The 25,324-nt window shown below is 44.9% G+C and overlaps 1 protein-coding gene across 1 annotated transcript in view; it reads left to right on the forward strand.

Annotated features, from left to right (window-relative positions):
• agbl4 (AGBL carboxypeptidase 4) overlaps window positions 1-25,324 on the forward strand; it is a 214,803-nt gene that overhangs the window by 1,172 nt on the left and 188,307 nt on the right. The window contains exon 3 of the mRNA XM_037468719.2: window positions 19,658-19,782. Coding sequence (XP_037324616.2) covers window positions 19,658-19,782 — 125 coding nt within the window. The remainder of the gene's footprint in view (window positions 1-19,657; window positions 19,783-25,324) is intronic.

Raw genomic sequence — 25,324 nt, forward strand, 5'->3', positions numbered from 1 at the left:
ACTTGAGAACTTGAGGTGCAATTGTTAATCCAGTTTATGTTTTTGTTGTTTATTATGTATGTTTTACTGTCCTTTTCACGTTGGTGACGTACTACTTTGGTATTATGTAACTCTATTACAGAGCAGACTGCTAAAATGTGTCCCTCAGACAAACACTAACACACACACACACAGACATAAATAGTTGGATCATTTACAGACCGTATTCTGGATAAGGCTTTGCCTTGTTGCTGCCAAAATTTTATTTAACACAAATTACACTAAATCCTAAATCCATCACCCTATAAACATTGCTATGTATGTTTGAAAACCTGTAAATTCAAAATACTGGTTATCCCTATTTCCTGGAAAACATACAGCTGTGTTTGAGTCATGAAGTGAACTCAAACTAACAATATTACTATTTAAAATTGCTACTATGCTACCAATAATTGCTAAATTTAAAGTCTGTCATACCTTGAATCTAAGAAATTATAATTACATTTAAATAACAAAAATTAAGGTGGTTTACAGAACCTACTACAAAATAAATAATAAGGGTTGGGTACAAAAGCAGAAGGCATCTTCAGCATAAATGATGATCTGAGTTTAATTTTCTATATAGCAACTGTAAATCTGTGTATCTAAAAGATCTACTAACACTGACAAATCTTTGCAACAGTTTAATCGGGGGCTTCATTTAGAGGTTTATGGAGATGTGCGAGGCTTCTGAATAATCTTATTTTATGAATAACTGCAACTCTGTGCAGGGACTTTAGCGCAGGTCTTGTTTGAGCTCATTTTTGTATTGTGGCCATCATGGCTAAGTTGAGAAATATGTTAAGTATTATTGAAAGGGGGATTGATATGTTACCATGTCCTGTTCTTTTACGTTCGAGCTGATTCTGGTAGATATGTGTGGATTAAGCCCATGTGTGAAATCCAAACTGTATTGAACTCGCTTTGTGATTGTTTATTTCTAACTAGAATATAGAAAAATCATAAAGAATACAGAAATCATCAACACAAGCCGTAAGTACAGACAGAAGTCAAATGACTCAATTCAGCTGAATAGGGACCGATTGTTCCTTCTCCCAAAGAGGAGCAGGAAGATCTGACAAAGCTTCTTGGGGAGAACAGAAGCTTTTATACACTTCAGTGTTGTTCAAGACAGAAGACCCCCCTGCACTCTTCCCGTGCCCTTCCCTTAGTGGAACCCTGGTATAATATATATATATATATATATATCATATTTGATTTGACAGGGAAAGAGGAAAACAAGATATGGATCAGTCAAGGCACCTGTGGGTTCCATCTGCTAAGACAGGATACCATCGTGAACTAGGTCAGGTCACATGTTTCTCAAGAAAGGTCACACACCGAGTTCCTGAGAGACTCACAATATGCAGCTCACCAAATTCTCCCCCGATACTGGGCACATAGATTAAGTCAATCTGCAGTGTTGTGTGTTAATGGCCTTTGTTGGCCCCTTAGTCTGACAGCTGAATGGCACAACAATGAAAATTAAAAGGTTATTAAGCACTGAAAAGGTCAGTTGGGTAGACCCACACACCGGCGCACACAAGTGGACTAAGTAGTAGTACTCGGATTACATATTTCCATGGGCGTACTGAGATGAAATAAAACTTGGCCTTGTTTGTTTTCTAATGTCTGGGCTTTGTTCTTTCAAAGTTGACTGTAACCATCACTACGTGTTGGATACAGCAAGAGAACACAAAAAAGTGAAGTTGTCACATGCCAGGCGTGCTATTAATTAATTAATTAATTAATTATCTCACAACTGCTCCTGTATGGTCATATGAAGGGATGAATTAGGAAACGGCAAATGTATTCCACGGTTTTGTACGCAGCAGACGAGAGGTGCATGGAAATGAATGCATATATAGCACCGCTGCGTGAAGATCTAAGTAACACCGGGAGGATTGTGCCGAGACATCAGTGTGGTGATTGCCCTTTTTTATAAATGTGCCTTTTTCCCCAGATGACGTGGCCAGAGGAGCTCAGACATTGATTAATGGTTGGCCAGCTTGCACACGGAGATCAGCTAACATACCCGTGTCTCTGGCTCCGGATGTATCTCCTGAATGATTTATGGAATTGATATTAATCTCTTTCCAGTAAATGCATTACTAAAGTTACTATGGGGGATTAATTGATGTTTGCCAGCTAATGTCGAATGAGAGCACTGTCGCTAGTTTCGTTTATGCATGGGCAGATTTGGACCACGTTACTTGAAAGTGAACTTTGATGTTAGTTCATAATGGTTCTTTTACAGTATACTCATGGTCCATGCCTGGATAACTTGTAACCAAAGGCCGAAAATACTGTGCACAAGCTTCCGAATACAGTCGCTAATTGCATCAATGTCATCATTTTACAGTAGTATGAATGACATTGTTATCCATTAAAGCTAGGGTAGTAACATTAGCGACACCAGCACAAGTAAGATCCCCAAGATTGAGCATGTCCCTTCGGTCTTCCCTACTCAGTCCCTCCCTGAAAAGGATCATAAACTACAACAATGGCCTATTTAGCTCTTAAACTAGCAGCTTGGTCTGGAAGACAGCAGATAGACAATAAGTGAACGGGTGGGCAAAGGTAAAGCCAAATAAATTGGCCATTTTTTTTTATTAAAGCTTTTGATTTATTATTTGCTGTCGGGACAATTTCAGCAAATGTGTGGTTAAAAAAAAGTGGTAAAGCAACTTTTCAATACTTTGTTCCCGGTGTAAATCAGAAATATGTCTAATTGAATGAATCAGAAAGCTGACATTCGTTCTAGAAAATGAATTGAGATTGAATTAACCAACTTGCTTTGCTCAATGTGTATACAACAAAAATCAAACATTTGATTTGATTCATGAAAATCTTTAAAAAACACTCTTAGAAAAAGTAAATTGATCATTAGTAGAATGAGTAATGTTGGCATAATATTAACAGGGGTATTTAAATTGAAATAGATCTGTGTATTTAGTGGCTACCGATTTCCCTTCAATACAGTCACTCTTACATGTGTAAATCCAGCAAACTTCCCTTGGATTGGAATAAAACAATTTGCAATCTCTTGCTCTTTATTAATAGAATGAATCTTTGTTTTTTTTTTAATCACTTCAATGACGGTAATAGTCCAATGCGGATAAATAAATGTGTTAAATCGGTTCAAGTGTTTATATTAGAAGACGTTACATTTTAGTCTTTAGGTTTTTGCTTTCAATTTAGTTCCCATATTGACTTTTCATGAGATTGTGTGCGTACCTGAAGTACCAGTCAGCCTTATAAAAGCAGAGTGCTGTCTTTCATACCTTCAGTCGGATATCTGTGATACCAATGACAGTTGGGAAATAGGAGACGAGTGCGTAAGCTCCTGTGTATCCTGTTGGATGGGTGTGTATATTTCTTAGAGCTATTGAAATGGACTCGCGGGACGGTCTTGTCTATTTTACTCCCTCAAACCAGATTGAATGACGCATTTCAGGGGACTATTTCAGTTGAAATCCATGCAGGCCTATAACTCAGTGAAATTTTGTGCTCGCCCCACTTCATTTTCTTCCTTGGGTCTACAGCTATTTTCACCTATTTTTATTTGAGTTTGTAGCCTTAGTAAGGCACAGAATAAAATCTATTTGGTTGATTGAAATAGATACTGGTTATGCAAGATGTTTGCCAAAGTTATAAAACCTCATTTACATTTAGATGAAGCTTAATTCCCTTTGTTGTCACTCCTGTGCTGATCAGACGCGGTGAATGCCTGCGGATTCACATCTCCAACAGGTCTCCTGACGCTGAGCTATGCCGAACCGTTGAAAGCCCTTTTCAACTTCTACTTAATGATGAATATACGGTACCGTGACTGTTTGCTATGGTCATTGCAAACCTTATCCACTTATCGCTTAGGGGTAGGTGACAATATGCAAAGGCTAATTAACATATGCAAATACGTCTTTACTGGTTGCGATGGTCTTCATATGCTACATAGGACAATGCAACATCCCGGTGGAGAATATGAAGACTTTGTTAATGTGCAGACATCGAGCCCGGGCCCACTGCCGTGTATTGTGTCAAGAGGCAGAGATTCATGCAAGTGATAAGAGCCGCCTAATTGTTTTTTTTCTAAAGAGTGAAATCCAAATGACGTCGTTGTCTTGTCACATTGGTTTCGTCACACACTCCGAACGTTGACGCTTCCCAATAAGTCCCAAATTCTTTTCGCGGGCGGCTCCTCGCAATGTCGCATCAGTACGCCCTCACTGCCAACACTGACACTGGCAGTGAGGGCGTACTGTTTTACTGCACCTGTGGTAATCAAGCATTCATTGATTAGTGAGATTGCTGACTTACATCGTCAAAGAAAGTGCCTGGGGGGGAGGGGCTGTTTAATGGGGTCCATTGATAAGCACAAGTCATCGACTCATCTGGCTTCACAATCGGTTCACTCGATACAGTCCAACATACACTCACCGGCCACTTTATTAGGTACCCCATGCTAGTAACGGGTTGGACCCCCTTTTGCCTTCAGAACTGCCTCAATTCTTCGTGGCATAGATTCAACAAGGTGCTGGAAGCATTCCTCAGGGAGTTTGGTCCATATTGACATGATGGCATCACACAGTTGCCGCAGATTTGTCGGCTGCACATCCATGATGCGAATCTCCCGTTCCACCACATCCCAAAGATGCTCTATTGGATTGAGATCTGGTGATTGTGGAGGCCATTTGAGTACAGCGAACTCATTGTCATGTTCAAGAAACCAGTCTGAGATGATTCCAGCTTTATGACATGGCGCTTTATCCTGCTGAAAGTAGCCATCAGAAGTTGGGTACATTGTGGTCATAAAGGGATGGACATGGTCAGCAACAATACTCAGGTAGGCTGTGGCGTTGCAACGATGCTCAATTGGTACCAAGGGGCCCAAAGAGTGCTAAGAAAATATTCCCCACACCATGACACCACCACCACCAGCCTGAACCGTTGATACAAGGCAGGATGGATCCATGCTTTCATGTTGTAGACGCCAAATTCTGACCCTACCATCCGAATGTCGCAGCAGAAATCGAGACTCATCAGACCAGGCAACGTTTTTCCAATCTTCTATTGTCCAATTTCGATGAGCTTGTGCAAATTGTAGCCTCAGTTTCCTGTTCTTAGCTGAAAGGAGTGGCACCCGGTGTGGTCTTCTGCTGCTGTAGCCCATCTGCCTCAAAGTTGGACGTACTGTGCGTTCAGAGATGCTCTTATGCCCACCTTGGTTGTAACGGGTGGTTATTTGAGTCACTGTTGCCCTTCTATCAGCTCGAACCAGTCTGGCCATTCTCCTCTGACCTCTTGGATCAACAAGGCATTTCCGCCCACAGAACTGCCGCTCACTGGATGTTTTTTCTTTTTCGGACCATTTTCTGTAAACCCTAGAGATGGTTGTGCGTGAAAATCCCAGTAGATTAGCAGTTTCTGAAATACTCAGACCAGCCCTTCTGGCACCAACAATCATGCCACGTTCAAAGTCACTCAAATCACCTTTCTTCCCCATACTGATGCTCGGCTTGAACTGCAGGAGATGGTCTTGACAATGTCTACATGCCTAAATGCACTGAGTTGCCGCCATGTGATTGGCTGCTTAGAAATTAAGTGTTAACGAGCAGTTGGACAGGTGTACCTAATAAAGTGGCCGGTGAGTGTATAACGGCAAGCCGGAGGACAGGTGTGTGCATGTAAGACTAAATGTCTGTATGTGGCGGATTCAGTCGGAGGCTGTTGAGACGTTTGGGATTTTGCAGACCGGTCTTGAAAGGGGGGGGGGCGGTGGGGGAAAAAAGCTATTTGTGCAGCCCGGTACCCAAACCCACTGGTCTAGACTATCAGACATTAAATAAGCTTGAAAAAAAAAAAAAAAAAAAAAGTCTTATCTAACCGACTCATGTCAACATCACATATTAGCAGCTGAAGGAACGAAGCAATCTTCTCTCACGCAATCATGTTTTTGTATTTGTCCACTATATCGCCTATTTACTGTTTTCATTCTACATCTACGGAGGTGATACGGTGACTGCATTAGTTTGTTGGCTAATTGTGCAACACAATATGTGCCACACTAAAGCGTTGAGTTTGAGTGGGCGCTCACTCCTGGCCTGATCGTTTGTCACAAGTCGGTGAATGCATTCGTTTATCCTTCATCCCAGGAATCGTCCGACTGAGGATTTCCACCTATGACATTAAGGACCATATAGATTCGCTCAAGCGCTTCATGCACTGATTTGAAATCGCTCCTCGGTAATGGTAATTGATGAAGAACAATATCCATTAATGTCGAGATAAAGAAAGACGGCTGCCAGGAGATAAGTAATGAGGGTGAATGTTGAAGAAGATATTTCCAGTGTTCGCTGATGATGAAAGTTTCTTTGCAATTCTCCTTTTTTTCCCCCCACCCTGTAATTTTCTCAGTCCCTTCTTCTGTCACTGAACAGCGTGTTTAATCTGTCCGGCCGCGTTGCCGCTGCACAGTGCCTCTAAAGAATGACTGATTAGCGTTGTAGCCAAAGCAACATTTCCAGAGCTAAGACATAGGGATGGAGACGCAGAGCAAGGGAGGGAGAGACGGCTGGGACGAGGGAAGGAAATAAGGCAGTGCAGAATAAAAGAATAATAGGAATACTGGGAAGGGGAAGGGGAAGGGGGGGGGGGGGGTCTGATTGGGAGAGAACGCAGTCAAGCTTGTCAGAAGATATTTATATACTCCAAAGTGCCCCATGAATCAGGATAGTTGAGTTTCCATTGATTTAAAGAAGAGGGAAACGTTCTGAGTGGCTTTGGAGAGGCTCAGTACAGCGCTCTCTGCCTCCTCTCCTCCTCTCCTCCTCGCCTCCTCGCCTCCCTCTGGTGAAACGACCCAGAAGGAGAGGCAGAAGGGATGGAGATACTAATGCACAAAAGACTTTTCTTCTTTTGTCCACCATGATCCTGAATGAATTTGGATATTTCTCCCTTCCGCAGGAGGATGTTAGCACGTAGTGGGAATTTTGATTTTGTACGTAAACCGTATTCTGCATTTGTTTTGGTTTCATTGCTCTTACTCTTGTGGGCTTTCCGAAACAAGATCCATTCGTCTGAGTGGGTGGGAGCCCTCGTGACATCTGAGGTATTGAGAGGGACTCCCAGTCTCTCTCTCTCTCTCTCTCTCTTCCATGTCCTTGGCAGCAGAGAAGCTTCACTGCTCAAATCACTAAATGGCCTCTCCAGTTTCCCTTTTAGCAGTTTTCTCTCCTCTCTCTTTCTTTGAAGAGCAGAGCATGGAGACACGTTTGTGTTGTCTAGAGACTGTTGGCCAGATCGTTGCTTCTGATTTATGCTATGTATTGGCTATTTGTATCCATGTGAGATTACTCTTTATTATTATTGTACTTTTTATAGTCGCCGTGTCCTTTCTCTGGCTTTTCTCGGGCATATTTTGTCGGTTTTATCTCCTCTTTTTTTGGTACCATATCATGTTGAGTCAGGATGCGTTATATTGGTTTGACCCTAAGGGACGCTTCCCAGCGGGGGCAACGCTATCCATGCAGGGTCTATAAGCTACTGTATATGGTATGTAACATGGTCTTGAGACCACTTTTTTAAGTTCACAGCCTCAGATTCAGGATTTTATATCAATATCTGACAATTGCCTGAGCTTCCTTTGATGTATTCAAGTACTTTCCCACACGCATGCATGTTCCACATTTGATATTCAGTGCGTCATGCGGTGTGGAACTCTCCGGTCTGGTTCTTGATTCGATCTCGGCCTGCCTCGATCTCCATCTTGTCTTGGTCTCAACCCGCTCGAGGTCTTCATCTTGTTTCTGGTCTCGATACCTTCTGGTCTTCGTCATGCCTCGGTGTGTGTGTGTGTGTGTGTGTGTGTGTCTGTGTGGGCGCAGCGGGCCTTGACTACAACACTGATTGCTGGAAATTGAGCTTGCTCTGGCTAACATAATACTTTCAGCCCGTACCTGCATGATTGATACTGCGCCTGTACGCCTGGCTCACTTACTTGAATTCGAGGCCCTTATAGGAGTCTTTTGCAATACTGGTTTAGGAAGAACTCTAGTAAAAAGAAAACAAGTTTATTATTATTATTTTTTGATGTAACTTGTTTGTAGTTTTGTTATCCTAATTGGATTGTCTGAGCAGAACAAAAACTCCAAAGGTGGTAAATCTGAGAATTACAATAGCGACACACGACAACTATCTTCCTTTTATCGCGTGGCTTCAAGGGCGCTCGCCCGAGTGCTCTGCCGCGGGGAGGTGAGGAGCGATATCAGTGGGATCGAAACGGGATGCAAAGCAAGCGAAACGGAGCGCTAATCCCCTGTGAAGGCGGGCCTGCTGCGCGCGGTCACGTCTAATCACAGAGCCAACACATGGGCTCGGAGATGCCCTCCTCTGCCAGGAAGTAGTACAAACGGCCTCAGCTGTTTTGTAAGTTAATTGTTGATGATTCCGATATCGGAGAGAGCCAGCCAGCGCCTCCATCTTCTCAAAATGTCACCCAAATGCTAGCGGCGGTAGCTGGGGGGCGGGTTTTTCGGACTCTTGGACTCATGAAAGGATTGGACTCATCGACCGCATACACGGCGTGCTGCTGTGAGATTTGGAAAGGTTGCGGCGAGGAATATTCGGACGCTGGGTTTCGTTCGGGAAATTGGGTTTTTGCGCAACGCACAAATTGGCAATTTACTTCATGGGTGTTTTTGTAAGGATGTGGTTTGACACAAACGTGTTTAACTGCGTTGTTTTCTAAACGAGCTCGAGGCTCTTTTCTGTTCTAAATGTACTTTGGAGCGTCACTACTCGTTGGCTCAGGGCCTGCCTCTAGCATCTTGACACAAGTGTGCCGCCAGTGAAAATGACTGCAACCAGGTGTCGGCATTGCACAAGTGGCGCTTCGCGAGCGAGGCTCCGGTGATTCATCCAGTAATTCATTTCCAAGCAATTCCTGACACCATAAACAGATTTTCGGGGGCAGACGTCTCATTTTTCATCCCAGTCAAGACCGCACGGTTTAGGGAAATGGTGAGGATTTGTAATGCTTTACCAGCTCATGTTTTTCAAGACGCCTGTGTTTATTCTGATAATTTATTTCGAATAGATCTCAGTGAGACGAGCTTCATCGGTGTGCCAAGGTTTGTTTGATAACACCTATTCATGTACAGAATATGCTTAGACAGTGAAGGGTGAAATACTGAGGAGCAGAATTTGCATTGAATACGTTTTGGTTTGAATCCAGGCAGCTTTCCTGTAGGTCTCCTGCTCAAAGTAAACAGCATTGAAATTCACTCCTCGGGGGCGAGTGCTGTTATCAGCAGTTATCAGCAGTTCCTAATGGTAAACATGTTGGGATGTGCTCTACTTTGGGCGGACTAATTCTTTTTTGTGTTCTCAGATATTTAGCCTCATTTTCAAATACACTGTTTATTGCATTTACAGTGTTTTATAGGGTGTAATCAAATATAAAGGACATTATTTATAATTACAAATACATCATCTACGATCTTACAAAAATGTTTTCAGAGATACAAGCTCTATTTGTAAATTACAACAATGTAATCCGCTATAAAACCCCAATATTTAAACATTATCACGTGTTTACCGCGTGTGGTTACCGCTTAGTTATCCTCCAGACATGCAGTAACGTCAGTTGTGGCTTGGTTCACCGGATGAAGTAAAATAGTCTCTTCTAGCTCTGTTTTAGTCTAAATTCCAGTCCCCATTGAGCTTTTCCCCTTTGCCATCAATTAGCGAATTGCAGACATGTTTGGTTGCTAATGTAAGGGTTTAGCGCGCGTCACACCGAAGACGCTGTCACGGTGGTCATTGCTACGTTGCAGTGTTACTACGTTGTAAGACGAGGACCTGCTGTTTGACAGTAAGCATTACGGGGAGACAAGCTGGGATACACTGTTGTTTACAGACATGCGACCGTGGCTCAGTGGAGAACATCAACCAAATTGCTCCCGTCGCTGGGACTACGCCGTGTGAGTGGTATGAGCTTCGGTTACCGATGGGCAGGCCGCCATGTGTGTGGCTCCTGTCATCGCTGTATGAATAGGTGTGAATGCTGACATCTGGTGTAGTCGGAGGACAGTGTACAGTGTGTTTTACCATTTACCATGTATGTATTTTAACAATATATATCTACACTCACCGGCCACTTTATTAGGTACCCCATGCTAGTAACGGGTTGGACCCCCTTTTGCCTTCAGAACTGCCTCAATTCTTCGTGGCATAGATTCAACAAGGTGCTGGAAGCATTCCTCAGGGAGTTTGGTCCATATTGACATGATGGCATCACACAGTTGCCGCAGATTTGTCGGCTGCACATCCATGATGCGAATCTCCCGTTCCACCACATCCCAAAGATGCTCTATTGGATTGAGATCTGGTGATTGTGGAGGCCATTTGAGTACAGCGAACTCATTGTCATGTTCAAGAAACCAGTCTGAGATGATTCCAGATTTATGACATGGCGCTTTATCCTGCTGAAAGTAGCCATCAGAAGTTGGGTACATTGTGGTCATAAAGGGATGGACATGGTCAGCAACAATACTCAGGTAGGCTGTGGCGTTGCAACGATGCTCAATTGGTACCAAGGGGCCCAAAGAGTGCCAAGAAAATATTCCCCACACCATGACACCACCACCACCAGCCTGAACCGTTGATACAAGGCAGGATGGATCCATGCTTTCATGTTGTAGACGCCAAATTCTGACCCTACCATCCGAATGTCGCAGCAGAAATCGAGACTCATCAGACCAGGCAACGTTTTTCCAATCTTCTATTGTCCAATTTCAATGAGCTTGTGCAAATTGTAGCCTCAGTTTCCTGTTCTTAGCTGAAAGGAGTGGCACCCGGTGTGGTCTTCTGCTGCTGTAGCCCATCTGCCTCAAAGTTCGACGTACTGTGCGTTCAGAGATGCTCTTATGCCCACCTTGGTTGTAACGGGTGGTTATTTGAGTCACTGTTGCCCTTCTATCAGCTCGAACCAGTCTGGCCATTCTCCTCTGACCTCTGGCATCAACAAGGCATTTCCGCCCACAGAACTGCCGCTCACTGGATGTTTTTTCTTTTTCGGACCATTCTCTGTAAACCCTAGAGATGGTTGTGCGTGAAAATCCCAGTAGATTAGCAGTTTCTGAAATACTCAGACCAGCCCTTCTGGCACCAACAATCATGCCACGTTCAAAGTCACTCAAATCACCTTTCTTCCCCATACTGATGCTCGGTTTGAACTGCAGGAGATTGTCTTGACAATGTCTACATGCCTAAATGCACTGAGTTGCCGCCATGTGATTGGCTGCTTAGAAATTAAGTGTTAACGAGCAGTTGGACAGGTGTACCTAATAAAGTGGCCGGTGAGTGTATATATATATATAGATATATATTGATTCATTAAAATGAAGAAAAAATTATAATTTTCTGTGTTCCAACAAGTTTTTAAACAATACAAAAGGGTATTTAATTCTTTTGAATTTACCTACTCCACTCCAATTAATAAGAGATGGCCTCCCAGTGTTACTCCCGTTAGGATTTGAAACCACGACGTAATGCAGAGTATGTCACGATCCAACGATGTTTGGAGTCTTTCTCTTTCCCAGTTAGGTAATCCTAGCTATCGCCTCCGCATCACCAGGAGCCTCCGGCTGAACTTCATCCCAAAAAGCTCCCTGTGCTCCTCTTCATCAATGATAGGTTACGTCGAAATTGATTTGCCAAATTATGTCTCTTAATCTCCCAAATCCGATGGTAAAAAGGGATTAGCTAGTCATAGGATGGATTACTTTTATGTTATATTTGACAGAAAAAATATAATATATGCACTTATATATTTTACTTTGTGCATATATATATATATCTTAATTTGTTTTAATTGCTTGATGGTTTGGGTGCTGTGCCTAGAAAAATGCTTGCTGAAAGAGTCCTTGATCTCCTGCCAAGGCTTTTGAATGGCATTCAGTAATGCCTTTTCCCTTTCCTGCTTCTTTTTTTTTCCTTTTTGAAAAGCTGGCATTGCATTGACAGTAGCAGCACTTAATGTAATTCCCTTGATTGAAAAGCTGTTCCACAATGAGAGATTTCCTCTATTTCGCTTCTAACTGTTGAAAAACACACCCGTGCCTTTCACAGACATCCTCTCTCCTGATTTGCTCAACATCTGGATTCCCGTTTGCCACTTCACCTTTTAGAATAAAATAAATAGAAAGAAAGAAAGAAAGAAAGAAATAAGGACCGATCTGATCAGCACACACAATACTGGGCTGGTCAATCGAATAAATAGAGAAAAGGCCCCAGCGGTTAAGTAGATAACAAGAGGGATACTTGACATTTGAGATGGAGATCAAGTGTTTTAAAGGCATGCAGTGGTCCCGCCTTAACGAACACAGACGGTTTTACTGCTCTACTGGATCAACTGGGCTATACCTCATACCTTGGAGAAGCCGCTGTCCGCTTTGGGGTGATTTGTTTGCTCTTGAAAGGCAGGAGATAAACACTGGAAAGAAAAACTGTTGCTTTTTGTCTGGCTCTCCTACATTTGCGATGAGTGGCGTTCTCTCGTTTTTCTTTCTCGCCGACCTATTGGTTATTGGCCGGTGATTTTTTGCCTTCCCTTGTTTCTCTTCCTTTCTTGCATCGTCTCGCTGTGTTGTTGAACTCATTACAGAGCAATCAGCCCCAGGCGTTGAAGTCTACACCCAGAGGGAGCAATAACTGTAAATAAACACTACTGCAGGCTCTCCGATAACATGTTACCAAGATGATAACGGTCCTTCTTAGCAGGCCTGTTGGCCTTCTCCTTGCCTTAGGCTGGCCAAGGACTCCTCGGCTCCTCGCGCTTTTATCTCCTAACTCTCCCTCCACCACTGGAGCCGCTGGAAAGATTACTACTGAGGAGGAGAGGAAAGGGACGGAGGGAGTTACATCAAGAGAATGCAGAGAGGAGAGGGGAAGAGAAAGGGGGATGAGGGTGAGCGTTTGGAGGGGAAGAGACAAAACGAGATGGAACAACAAAGAGTCGACCTGGGCAGTTATCCCGCCGCCACCTCATCTGTCCGTCCCCAGTCTTTGTAGGGCTCAACATAATTAACTTGTTAAAAGATAGCATGAAATTGGAACAGACTCCTGGCCACCAACACACACACACGGGACACACCAAAAGCAAACGATGAAGAGCGAGAGTATGGAGGGGGGGGGGGGGGGGGGTGACGGACGGGTGAGGAAACTGAAAGAAGGTGACCGAGGATGAGAAGTGAGCGGCAGCCGTATCCCAAATTATGCACAAAAAAAAAAAAAAAAAAACTCATCCAAACAGCTCACAACTTAACGGATGAAAGTAAAGATCGTAATTCCTCATGGATCACTCCCCGATACTAATACAGAGTGTCTGACAGTAGCATGTCCAGAGCTGTGGGGCTAAAGCACTGTCTGTCTGGATGAGATTGATAATACAATTAAGGCAGTCCCAGTATGAATGCATTACGATGACCCATTACTACACCACGCGCTTCAGATGGAGCATACCAGTCTACCTCCAGGGCCTTTCGGACCGAAAAAAAAATACAATTATATCGAAAATGTGTTCTCTTTAGAATGTGCAGGCAGACCGGTACATCATCAGATATGTGTAGGCTGCCTGCACATCTCACTGCTGTCCCCGGGCCCAGTTTTCTTCATATTGAACTGGGGAGCTCACTGGAGCATAGTCGCACTCATAACAACACCATTTTCTTTCGCTCTCTTATTGTCCCCTCTCATTGTTTGCTCTTATCCTAGTTTTATTGTATATTAAGATTATTTTCACAATTTTCTACCTTATGACTACAAATAGAAAATCACTTATTGTGTATGTCTCTGTGTGTGTGTGAGAGAGTATAACACATCAGGCAAGATTCTTTTAGCTATTCAATTGAAATAGAATTGTGTCTTCACACAATATTGTGGACGGGGAAAGATCCAATCAAGGTAATGATTTTTAAACCGGTCGTGTTCTTGGTAAAGAGAATTCAGAGGTAATTAAAAGAGCTGGCATGAATGTTCTGGTTTGCAGGGGAGGTGTTCCCATTATTACCATGTTGTTTGTTCGAGGGGATGTGTCTAATTGCTGGTGTGGCTATAATTGCTGGTTCTTTGCAGACTTCATTAAATGCCGGTGGTTTGGGTGCTGAAGTCAGTTTGTGTTCATTCCTCTATTTGTTTGCACCCATCAAAAACAAACCTGTCATTAGGAAGTCTCTTTTCTGTTTCTTGTTGAACTCAGATTAGCATTAGCCTAGCTTTGTTTGGGCCGCTATCCCTCCGTTCCCGGCCTAATAGAGCTTGCAACTCTTGCGAAGTAATTGGACTACACACAGTTTTCTCTTCCTGTCAAGCATTAAGCAGGAGAAATGACTAAAAGGATCCATCGCTTTTGAAAAGTTACATTTGGCACGTGAGCCTTATTGACTTATCGTCACCTTGAATTTGCCGGGAAACCAGCAGAGACTCCAGGAAGTGACTGCAAAGAAATAGCTCGGCATTTAATCCCCATGAAGTTACAACTTGTTGCTTTTACACTAAAAACAAATAAGATATCACTTGTTAATCAGGAAGCGGATTCTGGCGGATTTTGTTTCCTTTTGAAGGAGCCAAGCTAGCCACTTCCACTTGTCCCCAGTCTTTATGCTATGCTAAGCTACCAATCCGCTGGCTGTGTAAGCATAAGTGAGAGTGCAATGTCTTATCCTTTAACTCTCTTATTAGCACATTTTTTCTACAAAGTTAAACTACCTCTCAAAGGTTGATTGAAAAAAAGAAAAATCGTTTTCCCGGCATTTTAAACCATTTCAAACATGGACTGCAGTGTGGTGTACCTGTTAGGTATGGAAACTTGGAGGTGACCTCGTTTAATCTTGCCTGCAGATGAAGTGATAAGGCATCAGGGGAGAAGGCAGGCTTTGAGAAGTCGTGAGGCAGGAGATTGATGTTGCCTCTGTGACAACTCGCCTTCAGACGAGGGTGGCGGGTGGGTTGCGGATGGGGGGGCAGACGTTTTAGCTGCAGGTCTAAACTGAGACCCCTTCACTATGGCTGCTGCTGGCTGGAATCAATTCTGTCTTTATCAGTCTCCCTCTTCTGTGTCCAGGAATCCTCCTCAGACTGCAGAGCGGCCTGGGGGGGATGGGGGGGGGGGGGGGGGGGGGGGTGTTTTCCAATAATGAAATGGAACACAGCAAAAGATAAGTTTAAAAAGGTGCCTCGCCGGTCTGCCTCAGCAGCACAGCCCTCGTTGAGCTGCTTGTCTGGTGTTTAAACAAAGTTGTGCTCTTGCCAGGCCAAAGAGAAACTGAATGGGCTGTCTGGCGTGCGAGTGCAGGTTATAGATTGTCACCAGAAGGCGTCGTTAGTTTTGATATGGCAAAACAAATTGCTTTTAAAGAGAAACCTGCGCGTGAAAACATGCGGGACTTCGGACGCGACAGCCCGAACGTCCGCTAAGCAGGAAGCGGCGCATCACCGAGAAGTCTGTTTCCTTTTGAAACAACTCCTTATTACCATTCTAAGGGCCGGATGTGTGAGTGAGTTCCACCTCAGGCCCCCGAGGCAAGTGGAGCCTGCTGCTGCTGCTGCTGTACGATGATCCATCTGCATGGCAGAAACCATCCATCCAGTGTATAGCTACAGGCTGAAGGCCGGCCCATTGTGTGGGCTGAGCACTGTGACTGCTCCCTCTTGTACCTCCATAATGGGATTACATTAGCCAGGTTCTTCTGCTCCCTCTCCAGCTCTCTCTCTCTCTCTCGCTCTTATCACACACACATACACAGACACACATGCGCGCTGAGGCTGTGAGCCCATGTGTGGATGACTGACTGTCCACTTGGCCACCTTCGGGTTTGCTCCCTGTTTACTTGCCCATGGCCCTGTGTAATGATGCAGGTTTCGCTCCCATTTCACAAACACGTTTGTTTTTTCACAGGGTTTTGTTATTTCCACTTCTGAAATGTACGCTTTTTACTTCATTTGTTTTCACGTGCGTGCGTGTGTGTGTGTGTGAGACGGAAAGAGAGACAGCGGGGGTAGACGGGCCAGAGAAAGACAGACTAAGATAGAGAGAGACACAGAGGGTTTTGTTCCGGGTTTTCCTCAAGGAGAGGCTGTCAAGTTTAAAATCTGTTTCAGAACCAACAATTGTTGTGTTTTGTTGGGCTGCACCAGCAGCGCTAAGCTGTTGGTTGAAAACCAATTTGTTAATGTCCAACCGCTGTACTGGTTTTCCCTCAAGGACAAAGATTGATATTCAACATAACCTGTCAAGGCACCACTGAAGACGGATATCGAGAGTGATGATACTCAAGAGGGATTATGCACGGAATCTCAAGGACTAGAAACGCCCCCCCCCCCCCCCTCCTTCTTCTTCTTCCTTGTAGTCCGCAGTTCATTAGCTTCACTTGCACTTATACGGTCTGTCCCTTCCATCATGAACCAAAAGTAATTATTGATAAATCTGGTGTAGTGTGCATCATCGCTTCTCAACATCGCACAGACTTGACATATCTCTATCTGATTTTTCTAGTTCAGAGGGCATTTCACAACCCCCCCCCCCTCCCCTCCCTACCCCAATGGCCTTCTTGCACCAGTTAAACAGTAATTCATATGGGATTGATTCAAAGGTTCGGGCTACCAGCCCACCAAAGCGATTCTGGCGGTAAAATGAAAACGGGGATCGATGGCAGAGCGAACTTGTAGTTCTCACGTTGAAGCCGCGGCCGCCTCTCATGTCCACGTCCACGTCTCACGTCCACGTCTCACGTCTCGCGTCTCGCGCCGTCAGGTCGTGTAACCCAGCCGCCGACGGCTGCTGTCCATTGGTGCCCCGTGCCGCAGTATCCCATACTGAGTCGGGTCTCTGTGCTTTGGCTCTTGGTTTAGGTATTTGTTGTGCTGTTGGAATTTGAGGTTTGATAGTATTTCCACAGCTTAAAGGGGACAAACGGGGTACCAATAAAACGCTTGCTTTAAATGTGCGCCATGGGAGTGGGAAGGTTTTTGCAAAGCTCTGCTCACCTCCTTACAGATTCTTCACGTAGCTGGTTTGTTTTTCCTTTTTTGGGATTATTGTGAATTCAAAAATATAGCTTCACCTTGTGTATACACACACACACACACACACACACACAGTGGTTTGTTTGCGGGTTGTTGTGCACATCAGTAGTCAGTATTTCAGGACTCGGTAAGTTGAATCCCAGGCAGCCTGGGGGCGTCTGGAAGCCTTTTGCTCACAGAGTTCTGCTGTGGATGAATTCCTGAGAGGTGACAAAGGCAAACACAGTACATTGGACCCAGTTTACGCCCAATTCATTCTTAATTGTGTGAATAAAACTTGATCGTGCTCCGCGCCCCGATCGCAGCGCTATTTCTGCTTCTCGTATAATGAATGTAGTATTTTGTCAAAACGTCCCATCGTCTCTGATTTTGATGCGATGTGAATTTGGAAGCGGTTGTGTTTTTTTTTTTTATTTGTTCTCATTGAATAGCGTTGTTAAGACTCTGACGGGGGACCGGAGGGATGATCGATTTGATCCACTTCTGCGTGGAACAGGTGCTGCCCGCCGGTCCGTCTCCTCTCTTTGTCCGTGCTCGCTAGCTGCAGCAGTGTCCGGTTCCACCCTCCGACCGCTCTCGGCTTTATCCGCATTCAATGGCTCAAGATTACGCCGCCCCCAAAAAAGCGGCAACGTCGCTGCCTGGACGGACGTCGAATCAATCATCTTTGTGTCGAGCGAGGATAGCACTCAAAAATGTTTTACTGGATACTGGGATTCTAAATTAAGGAATAATTCAAAGTTGACCAAAATGTGAATTCAGTTTTGGTATCCTTGTTTAATTTATATTTCTTGTTTATTTCTATGTCATCTGTATGTGTTTTGAGACTTAAGAATGTGGTTATGGTTTGTGGATGCATTTTATTATATGTTGTCACCTCTGTGATGTCACACACACTTAATTAATCTCCGCCCCCAGTTCCCATTAGCTCTTCACAGGACACTGATTGGTCTAACCCATAACTTGAAGTCTGTCAACATGGATGATCGTAGTCTTGAGATCATTCTCAAGGCCATGCAGTTGATTTCCCACTTTTATTATAGAATGTTTTTTTTTTTCACAAACGCCTGAACATGAGCACATATAAAATCAGAAAGCAGGCCACGCTTAAGTCTTCTGCACAATAAAGACACATGGAATTCCCGACTCGCTTTCTCCTTCTGAAACCCTCCACCTGTCTTCTTTCTATCCACCAGCCGCATGCTGCAAATGAGAAGATGAAGTAACAACAATATTTCAGCACAGCTCAGCCGCTCCCTTTGCACTTAGGACGGCCTGCGGAGAGAGATTCCTTCCAGGCTCCAGTGTGCTGGAATGAGACGCCACTCACCATTAGTGCTGGCTGCTGGTGGATGGGCTTCAAATGTAAATACGGATCAGTCGGCAGCTTATTGTTCCACAAGATCCTCTTGCAATTTCCTTCTCGCTGCTTGTGTGTTACTGCGGCATGCTGTGTTAAATATACCATTTCTCACCTGAAATAGCGGTCTTGTTTTATATATCAGCCCCCGATGCAGCGTTCTGGGGCCCACATATAAACTGATGATAGCACTTCTGCGGTATAGTGTCAGTGGAGCAGAGAAAGGTGTGTGTGTGTGTGTGTGTGTGTGTGTGTGTGTGTGTGTGTGTGTGTGTGTGTGTGTGTGTGTGTGTTGCAAGCTGACTAGTGGATTAGGTCTGTCCAATGGCAGAAGGAGTGGGATCTACTTTGACAGTGTGGTAGTTAGCCCATCTGTCTCTAATCAGCTGTGTCTGTGTGTGCGTGCTGCTGATGTGGGGTTCTACTTGCCACCAGGTGGTAAACTGTGCCTGGATGCGGAGCTGTGAGGGAGGCTGAGCCTTAGCGATCGCTCTAGTTTGCCAGCAATCTTAACTCTTTAACAGCTGCCTTGAAATCACTTGCTTTAATGTATTTTGTCTGTGGAAATGAGCTGTCAATTTGTTAACACCTTTTCTTCTCGGTTTCCCCACAGTCTTTTTTCTTTGACAATCATTAATTCACAAGTGATGCACCACAAGATGCTCCTCTCCATGTGTGCCCACGTATGAATAGGAAGGTACAGACAAGGCCTACATTTAGAACGCTTGTCCTGTAATCAGCTGCTAACCAGTCATCTTATAGACAGCGATGTAAATTGGAAGCTGGGAAATAGTTCCCATCGGATTAATTATCCTTCCCCTGATCATCTGGATCTTTTTGCTGTGGATGGGATATTGTGTCAGATATGGATGGCTGGAAAAGCCGTGTCTGTTGGTCCTTCAGCTCCTGCTAGTAACGGCTCTGGGTGTGAATGTAGTTAAATGTGCAGATACAGTGAAGCACTATTAGTACAGCCCAATTGATCTAGAACATCTGTCTTTGAAAGCGGATCCTAACATCATTTTGTCTTGTGAGTGACCATCTGTCTGTCTGTGTTTTTTTTTTTTTTAATGTTTCCATTCCGCCGATTGTGAACTTTGAGGAATCCAGAAGCAACGATCCGCCGTGGTCCTGTGTTGTGGTCTGCTGAGTTCTCCCAGAATCTAATGTAAGCTGTTTCCATTCCCTCTGCAGGGAACCTCGGCCGGGTCGACTACATCAGCGAGTTTGAGTTTGACCTCTTCATCCGCCCTGACACCTGCAACCCCCGCTTCAGAGTCTGGTTCAACTTCACAGTGGAGAACGTCCGTGAGACACAGGTCAGCACTGTGGCACCACTCCCAATTCCATTCCATCTCCTGTCACACACGCAGACTTCTACTTTAAGGGTGCTAAATTGGCTCCATCATACTGTATCTAGCAACTACTTACTCCAAGAATTGAGGCAGACATTCATTTCCCACACATCTTGTCACAGCATTCGGGCTTGATTCCGCTCCCCGATTGGTCGACAGAGGCAGTCACGTGCCACAGAGATACGCTTAATGTGCGTTCTGTAGGTGTGGCTTCAGGAGGAGGGAGGCGTGTTCTTCCATTGGAATATACAATAGCTGTGCAGCATGAAGAAGGTAGAACTCACAATATTGGCAACCCGCGAGTTTTCTGCTGCAGTCTCGTCTTGTGTCTTTGATATGAAGCGAACCGATATAATAAGAGATCCAGTTTAGGGAGCGGGTGAAGACGGCCAAACATCAGGACAGAAGGGGTAAGATAGAAAGGGCCGGTGGGTAAGAGGTTGACAAAGACGAGAGGGAGGAAAAAAAGAAAAGCGGCGAGAGGAGGAAGGCGAGGATGAATCCACTGCATGCTGTTGCTGCTGTCCAGCACAGCCTATCTGAGGCTATCAGCCCTATCAGCTCATCTCCCTGCAGTGCTGTAGTCAGCACTAATCACATTTTATGGCTCTGAGATGAATGGAAGGCCTCGGCTTGGAGCCGGATCGATCCCAGGGCCAGATAGACCAGCACCAGCAGTCTGCATTCTGGGCCAACAGGATATTTGCTGCTGTGGTAAAATGACAGGGAGAGAGTGTGGGAGATAGACAGAGAGACAACACGCGGGGAGGGGAACGCAGGACAATAAATGACAAAAGGTTGATAAGTATCATGTATGCGGTCACACTATTTACAGTGGCACATGAAAGAGTAAGCTTACAGGCGAACAAACATATTCTTTGCACACTTCCACGCCCCCTCTCTCTCTCTCCATAGGCCCCATCGCAAGCTTCTTTTTTTGAAATCTGTTTCTTATCTGTCCAATTTCCTTCTTGAAAGAGGCCTTGTGTGAATTTAATCTACTCCAGTGGAAGGTGTTGTGGTTAAGTGCCGCCTGTGCAATTTGTAGAGGTGTGTATGTGTGTGTGTGTATATAGACAGACTCTGTGATTAGATTGCTTGAATGCCTGGAACAATCAGAATCCACAAAAAGCTTTTTTTTTACGTCCTAATGGCGGTATAATAATCCCATGATTTGAAACAAAAAAATAAAAAATAAAAACTAGAAATTAAACAGGCAAAGCACAACAATGAATAAACCCAAGTAAGTGTAGCTATGTTGGGAGAGGCTGTGCTATAGAGATATCAGTGGGTTCCAGGGGAGAACTGGGCCGTTGGAGTGTTTCATCCAGCTAAGCCTTGCTAACTCTCAGCCTGAGCCAGGGGAATAGTGAACAGTAAAAGCCCGTGATATTGGAAGTGAGATGGCCATTTTGAAGGAATGTAAGCTGGTGAAACAGATTTGGTCTGCCTCAATCAGCTTAGCAGCTTTGTGGAAATTGGCTTCACCGTTGCACCGGTTATGATGGATGGCTGGATGGATGAATGTCCCTTTTTTGTATGTCCTTTCTTTTATGTGTTTTTTAGAACCACTCACTTACCCCGCAAAGGCTCGGACCCATTTAAGTAACATGACCGGGACGCTATTTGAGGTTTTTGCTTGGTTTGGCATATTTTCTCTGGGCGAAGCAAAAAAAAAAAAAAAAAAACCCGCCACCAGATGAATTGGTTAAAGTCTCCACTGTGCAACCAGGAGCAAAAACAACCATGTGAAAATGTAGTTTTCTCCTCAAAAAGCCGCCAGACAAACAGTTTGTTGTCACGAATCTCATTAACTACTTCATTCAATGGCAAACAATTTCAGCACAACCTAGCAACGGCTGCTCAAAGTAGTATTCTGTAGCTTGTTTCCCTGCTCTTTGCCTAGAGGGGTGTTAGTCTGAAGCTTCTTTGGAAGAAGTGTTTGGATTCGACTGGATAGAGATGTGTTCCGGCTGATATCTGAACACATCAAAGATATCTGAGATTGGCATCCTTTACCACAGTCAACATGAAATAAAGCATGGTAGGAAGGGCTGAAACGGGTGGAGAGGAGGGATAACATGTAGCAGCAGAGGTTTGATGTATGGAGTCATATTCAACAAAGAGCTTCAATCACATAGTGGTGTTTTTCTTGTCGTTGTCGTAGCTGCGTTTTTCCCTCTTGGCAACAAACAATTGTTTCATCCACCTGTCGCGGTCATCCTGCAAAGGCGCGGCTGCTGTAAACAACCATTAGCTCTCCGAGCATGTCGACATTTAGCCATTGACGACTTTGTCTTCACTCGTGCCGCTCACACTTTGTGCTACACACTGTAATTTGGATGAGAGGGCCCTCGTCTCATTCACTCATTGAGGTGGCCTTTAAAAAAAAAAAAAAAGGTTTTGCTGAAGTTTCAGGAGCCCTCTGGCCTTAACCTACAAAATGTCACTCAAAGAGAAACGCACCAACCTGGGACAGACTGAAGTGAGAGACTCAAAATGACTACAAAGCATCATAAATTGACTGTAAAAGCACCAAAGCAACTACAAACAGATTCAAAGCAGGTGCCGAAAAACACAAAGACCCTTGCAACGATGTGAAACTAAATTATTCCATATAGACACAAAGCAACTACAAAGAGGCTCAAAATCACCACAAAGAGTCCCAAAACAACTACATATAAATGCTAATGAGCTACGAAATAGCCGAAGCAAATCCGAAAGCGCCTCAAAGACTCCAAACTACGAGAAGACACTAAAAGACCACCAAGATGAACGGAACCGCAGAGACATGAGTAACGACTACAAAGAGACACGGAATGACCACGCGGAGAGACGGAATAAACGATAAAAAAGAAGCTTAACTTGAAATGAACTATAAAATCTGTGTCCACGGGCCCATTGTCTCTTAATCAGTGCATGGGAGCAATAAACCTGAATAACTTTCACGAATATACATTTTTCATCTGAGCAGATCTTCCCAGTCCGTTCAACCATACGCATGTCTGCCACGATGTTTCGCGGTGGACCTCGGCGCGAGGGCAGCTAGCGCCGTTTCACTTCAACCCACGACCCGGGAACCAGTGGGTGAGTCGATGCGACGCCCCCTTGGGTGAGCTGATACGCCGTTCCATCCTGCTGCAGGGGTGTGCTCGATGTCAGCCTCCGTGAAGGGCACGGCTGTGAGCTATTACCATAGGGGCCTTCGGGGAGCCATTCAGAGAAGACAGGCAGTAAAGCCTCGCGCCGAGTGCCTTCAACTCCTCCAGCTCTTCCAACTGCTGCAGGGGTGATTTGTAAGCCTCACTTGTCCAGGGGAAGCGCGGCGCAGAGAGAGCGGTTGCTCTCTCCGTAATCAGGAAAGCGGACGAGTTGACGCAGAGTGGGACATGCGTTACCCAGAATCCCGAAAGAGCCGTCCTATCTCGGCTGTTTCAGACAACGCACCTCTTTTTAAATTCATCCTCAGAGATGTTTGAGACGGCACATGGAGTTAAACATAGAATCGGAACGTTAAAACTATTACAGAGCCATTATGGATCTTGTCTGGGTGATGCTAATCAACCCGTTTGCTTTATTGCAGCTTCTGTCAGAAAGGAACTAGAAGGCATTCTGTGAATTATTTAACTGTTCCATCTGATACCACATGTCACGATGCCTAATTGGGTTTAAAAGGCCTTCAAACAGCCTCTACAATGTGTCATTTTCTAAAAGTGCAATTTACTTATCAGTTTGAGAGAGTCCTCATTAATATGCTGCCATATTGTGCCAAAGCAGAGAAAAACAAATAAAGTAAAGGAGAGTGAGTGAGTGAGAGAGACGGGGTGGGAGCAGGGTAGTGGATGTGATGCACGTGGATTTTTTTATTCCGTTTTTTTTTTCATCCAGAAGAGACCGAAGCAGGATGAGAGAGTAGGAGGGAAGGGAGAAGGAGGAGTGGTGTATTTACAAGAAATGACTGGTTCATACACACAGTACATTTCCCTCCTTCCCGTTGGCCTCACTGCTGGGAAGTCAGCTGCTGGTTGTCGTGTGCAACATCAATGCCAGCCTGCATTACACCGCTCCTTATCCGAGCACTGCCTCCCTCAGCTCTGGACAATGTGTTTTTTTTTCGGCAACGGTAGGCCTATCTCAGCTGTGTCTTGTGTGTATCAACCCATGGCACGCCAACCCCCCCCCCGCTCCTCTCAGGTTCGCCGAAGTGCAGACGGACCCCCGGCTCCCGCTTGTCCGCTCCACCCACCTCCACCCGCCGCACTGGTCCCACGTTCCCTTCTCCCTTGTCCTTGCATGTCTCCGCCCGCTGTGTCTGTGGTGCGATGTCCTTCAGCAGTGACGGAGGGAGGGAAGAGGACAGGCGGGTCTCTAGCGAGCACCATTGGATGAAGGTGGGCTAATCATTGCTGGCGTTGGCGCGCACGTGGCCGTGCGCCGCAGACAGCTGGTTGCTGGCAGTCTTTTTTTTTTTCTTCTCCCGGGTCTACCCGTGGGAGGCTGAAAAGCTCTAGGGTTAGACTCCTGCACTTCTACAAAGTCTACCCATAAGGTCAACAGCACACACAAGCCCCTCTACATGTCTGCTTGCGTCAGCATCCATGCTTAGTTTAGCCCTTTGCCTGTTTCTTTCCCATCTGCCTTTGCAGCGTGTGGCACCCGGTAGATAGGCATGTTTGCTGCGCTTGTGGTCTTCTTCTTTTGGAAGTTCACTCTTTTTAAGCGTCCCCTCTCTACAGTCTCTAAAGGTGAGGCATTGGCTTCTCTTCTCTTCTCCATTGCCAAGCCCAGAAAGTTTAGGATCCTGGTTTCAATCCCCGGAAAGGAACTTCTGGAAAGACTTGTGTGGTTGTTGAAAGACATGCGAGACATCAGACAGTTGTGTCAGGGAGCGTAGGGTATCTTAAGTGACCTTGTTCTGTTAAGACGAACTGAGGCATCCTTCCTTATTGTCAATTCTGATGCTCCCCAGATCACTTCATAATGACATGGACAAAGGGATATGACAACGGCACAGAATGGGTTTTCAAATTGTCTCCCTGATAGCAAAATGAGTTTCCTCTGGGTTATCGCAGCTGACGCAAGGTTCCTTATCAAAATTCATTGCTTTATTTTTAGCTTGATTCACTTTAAAAAAGGAGACACAGAGCTTCAGGGCATGTTTGGAACAGAAGCACTTTTATTACGTGGAGACTCATGCGTAGCTCTTAGCTCACAGTTTCCTGCTACTTACAGGGTTAAGAATACAACACCTGCCTAATGCTACAGTTTTCCTTTTGATCCTTAACCCTACATGCAACCGATTTGTGAACTTTTGGGACTGTTTGTGTGAAATGTCATGGGACGGCTTGCATTTGTGCCATGTGTGGCTGAAGAGGGTTTAGTGTGTGTGTGTGTCGTCAGTAGGCCGTCCATTCGGAGCCCAGCAGCATGGTGGAGTGAAATGAAATGTTGGCCGCTAATTTTGCGAATCAAGGCTCAGAGTGCAAAGAGCAGTCAAGCGCGCAAG

This window comes from Pungitius pungitius, chromosome 7 (assembly GCF_949316345.1).
Source record: "Pungitius pungitius chromosome 7, fPunPun2.1, whole genome shotgun sequence".
NCBI classification, from domain to species: Eukaryota; Metazoa; Chordata; class Actinopteri; order Perciformes; family Gasterosteidae; genus Pungitius; species Pungitius pungitius.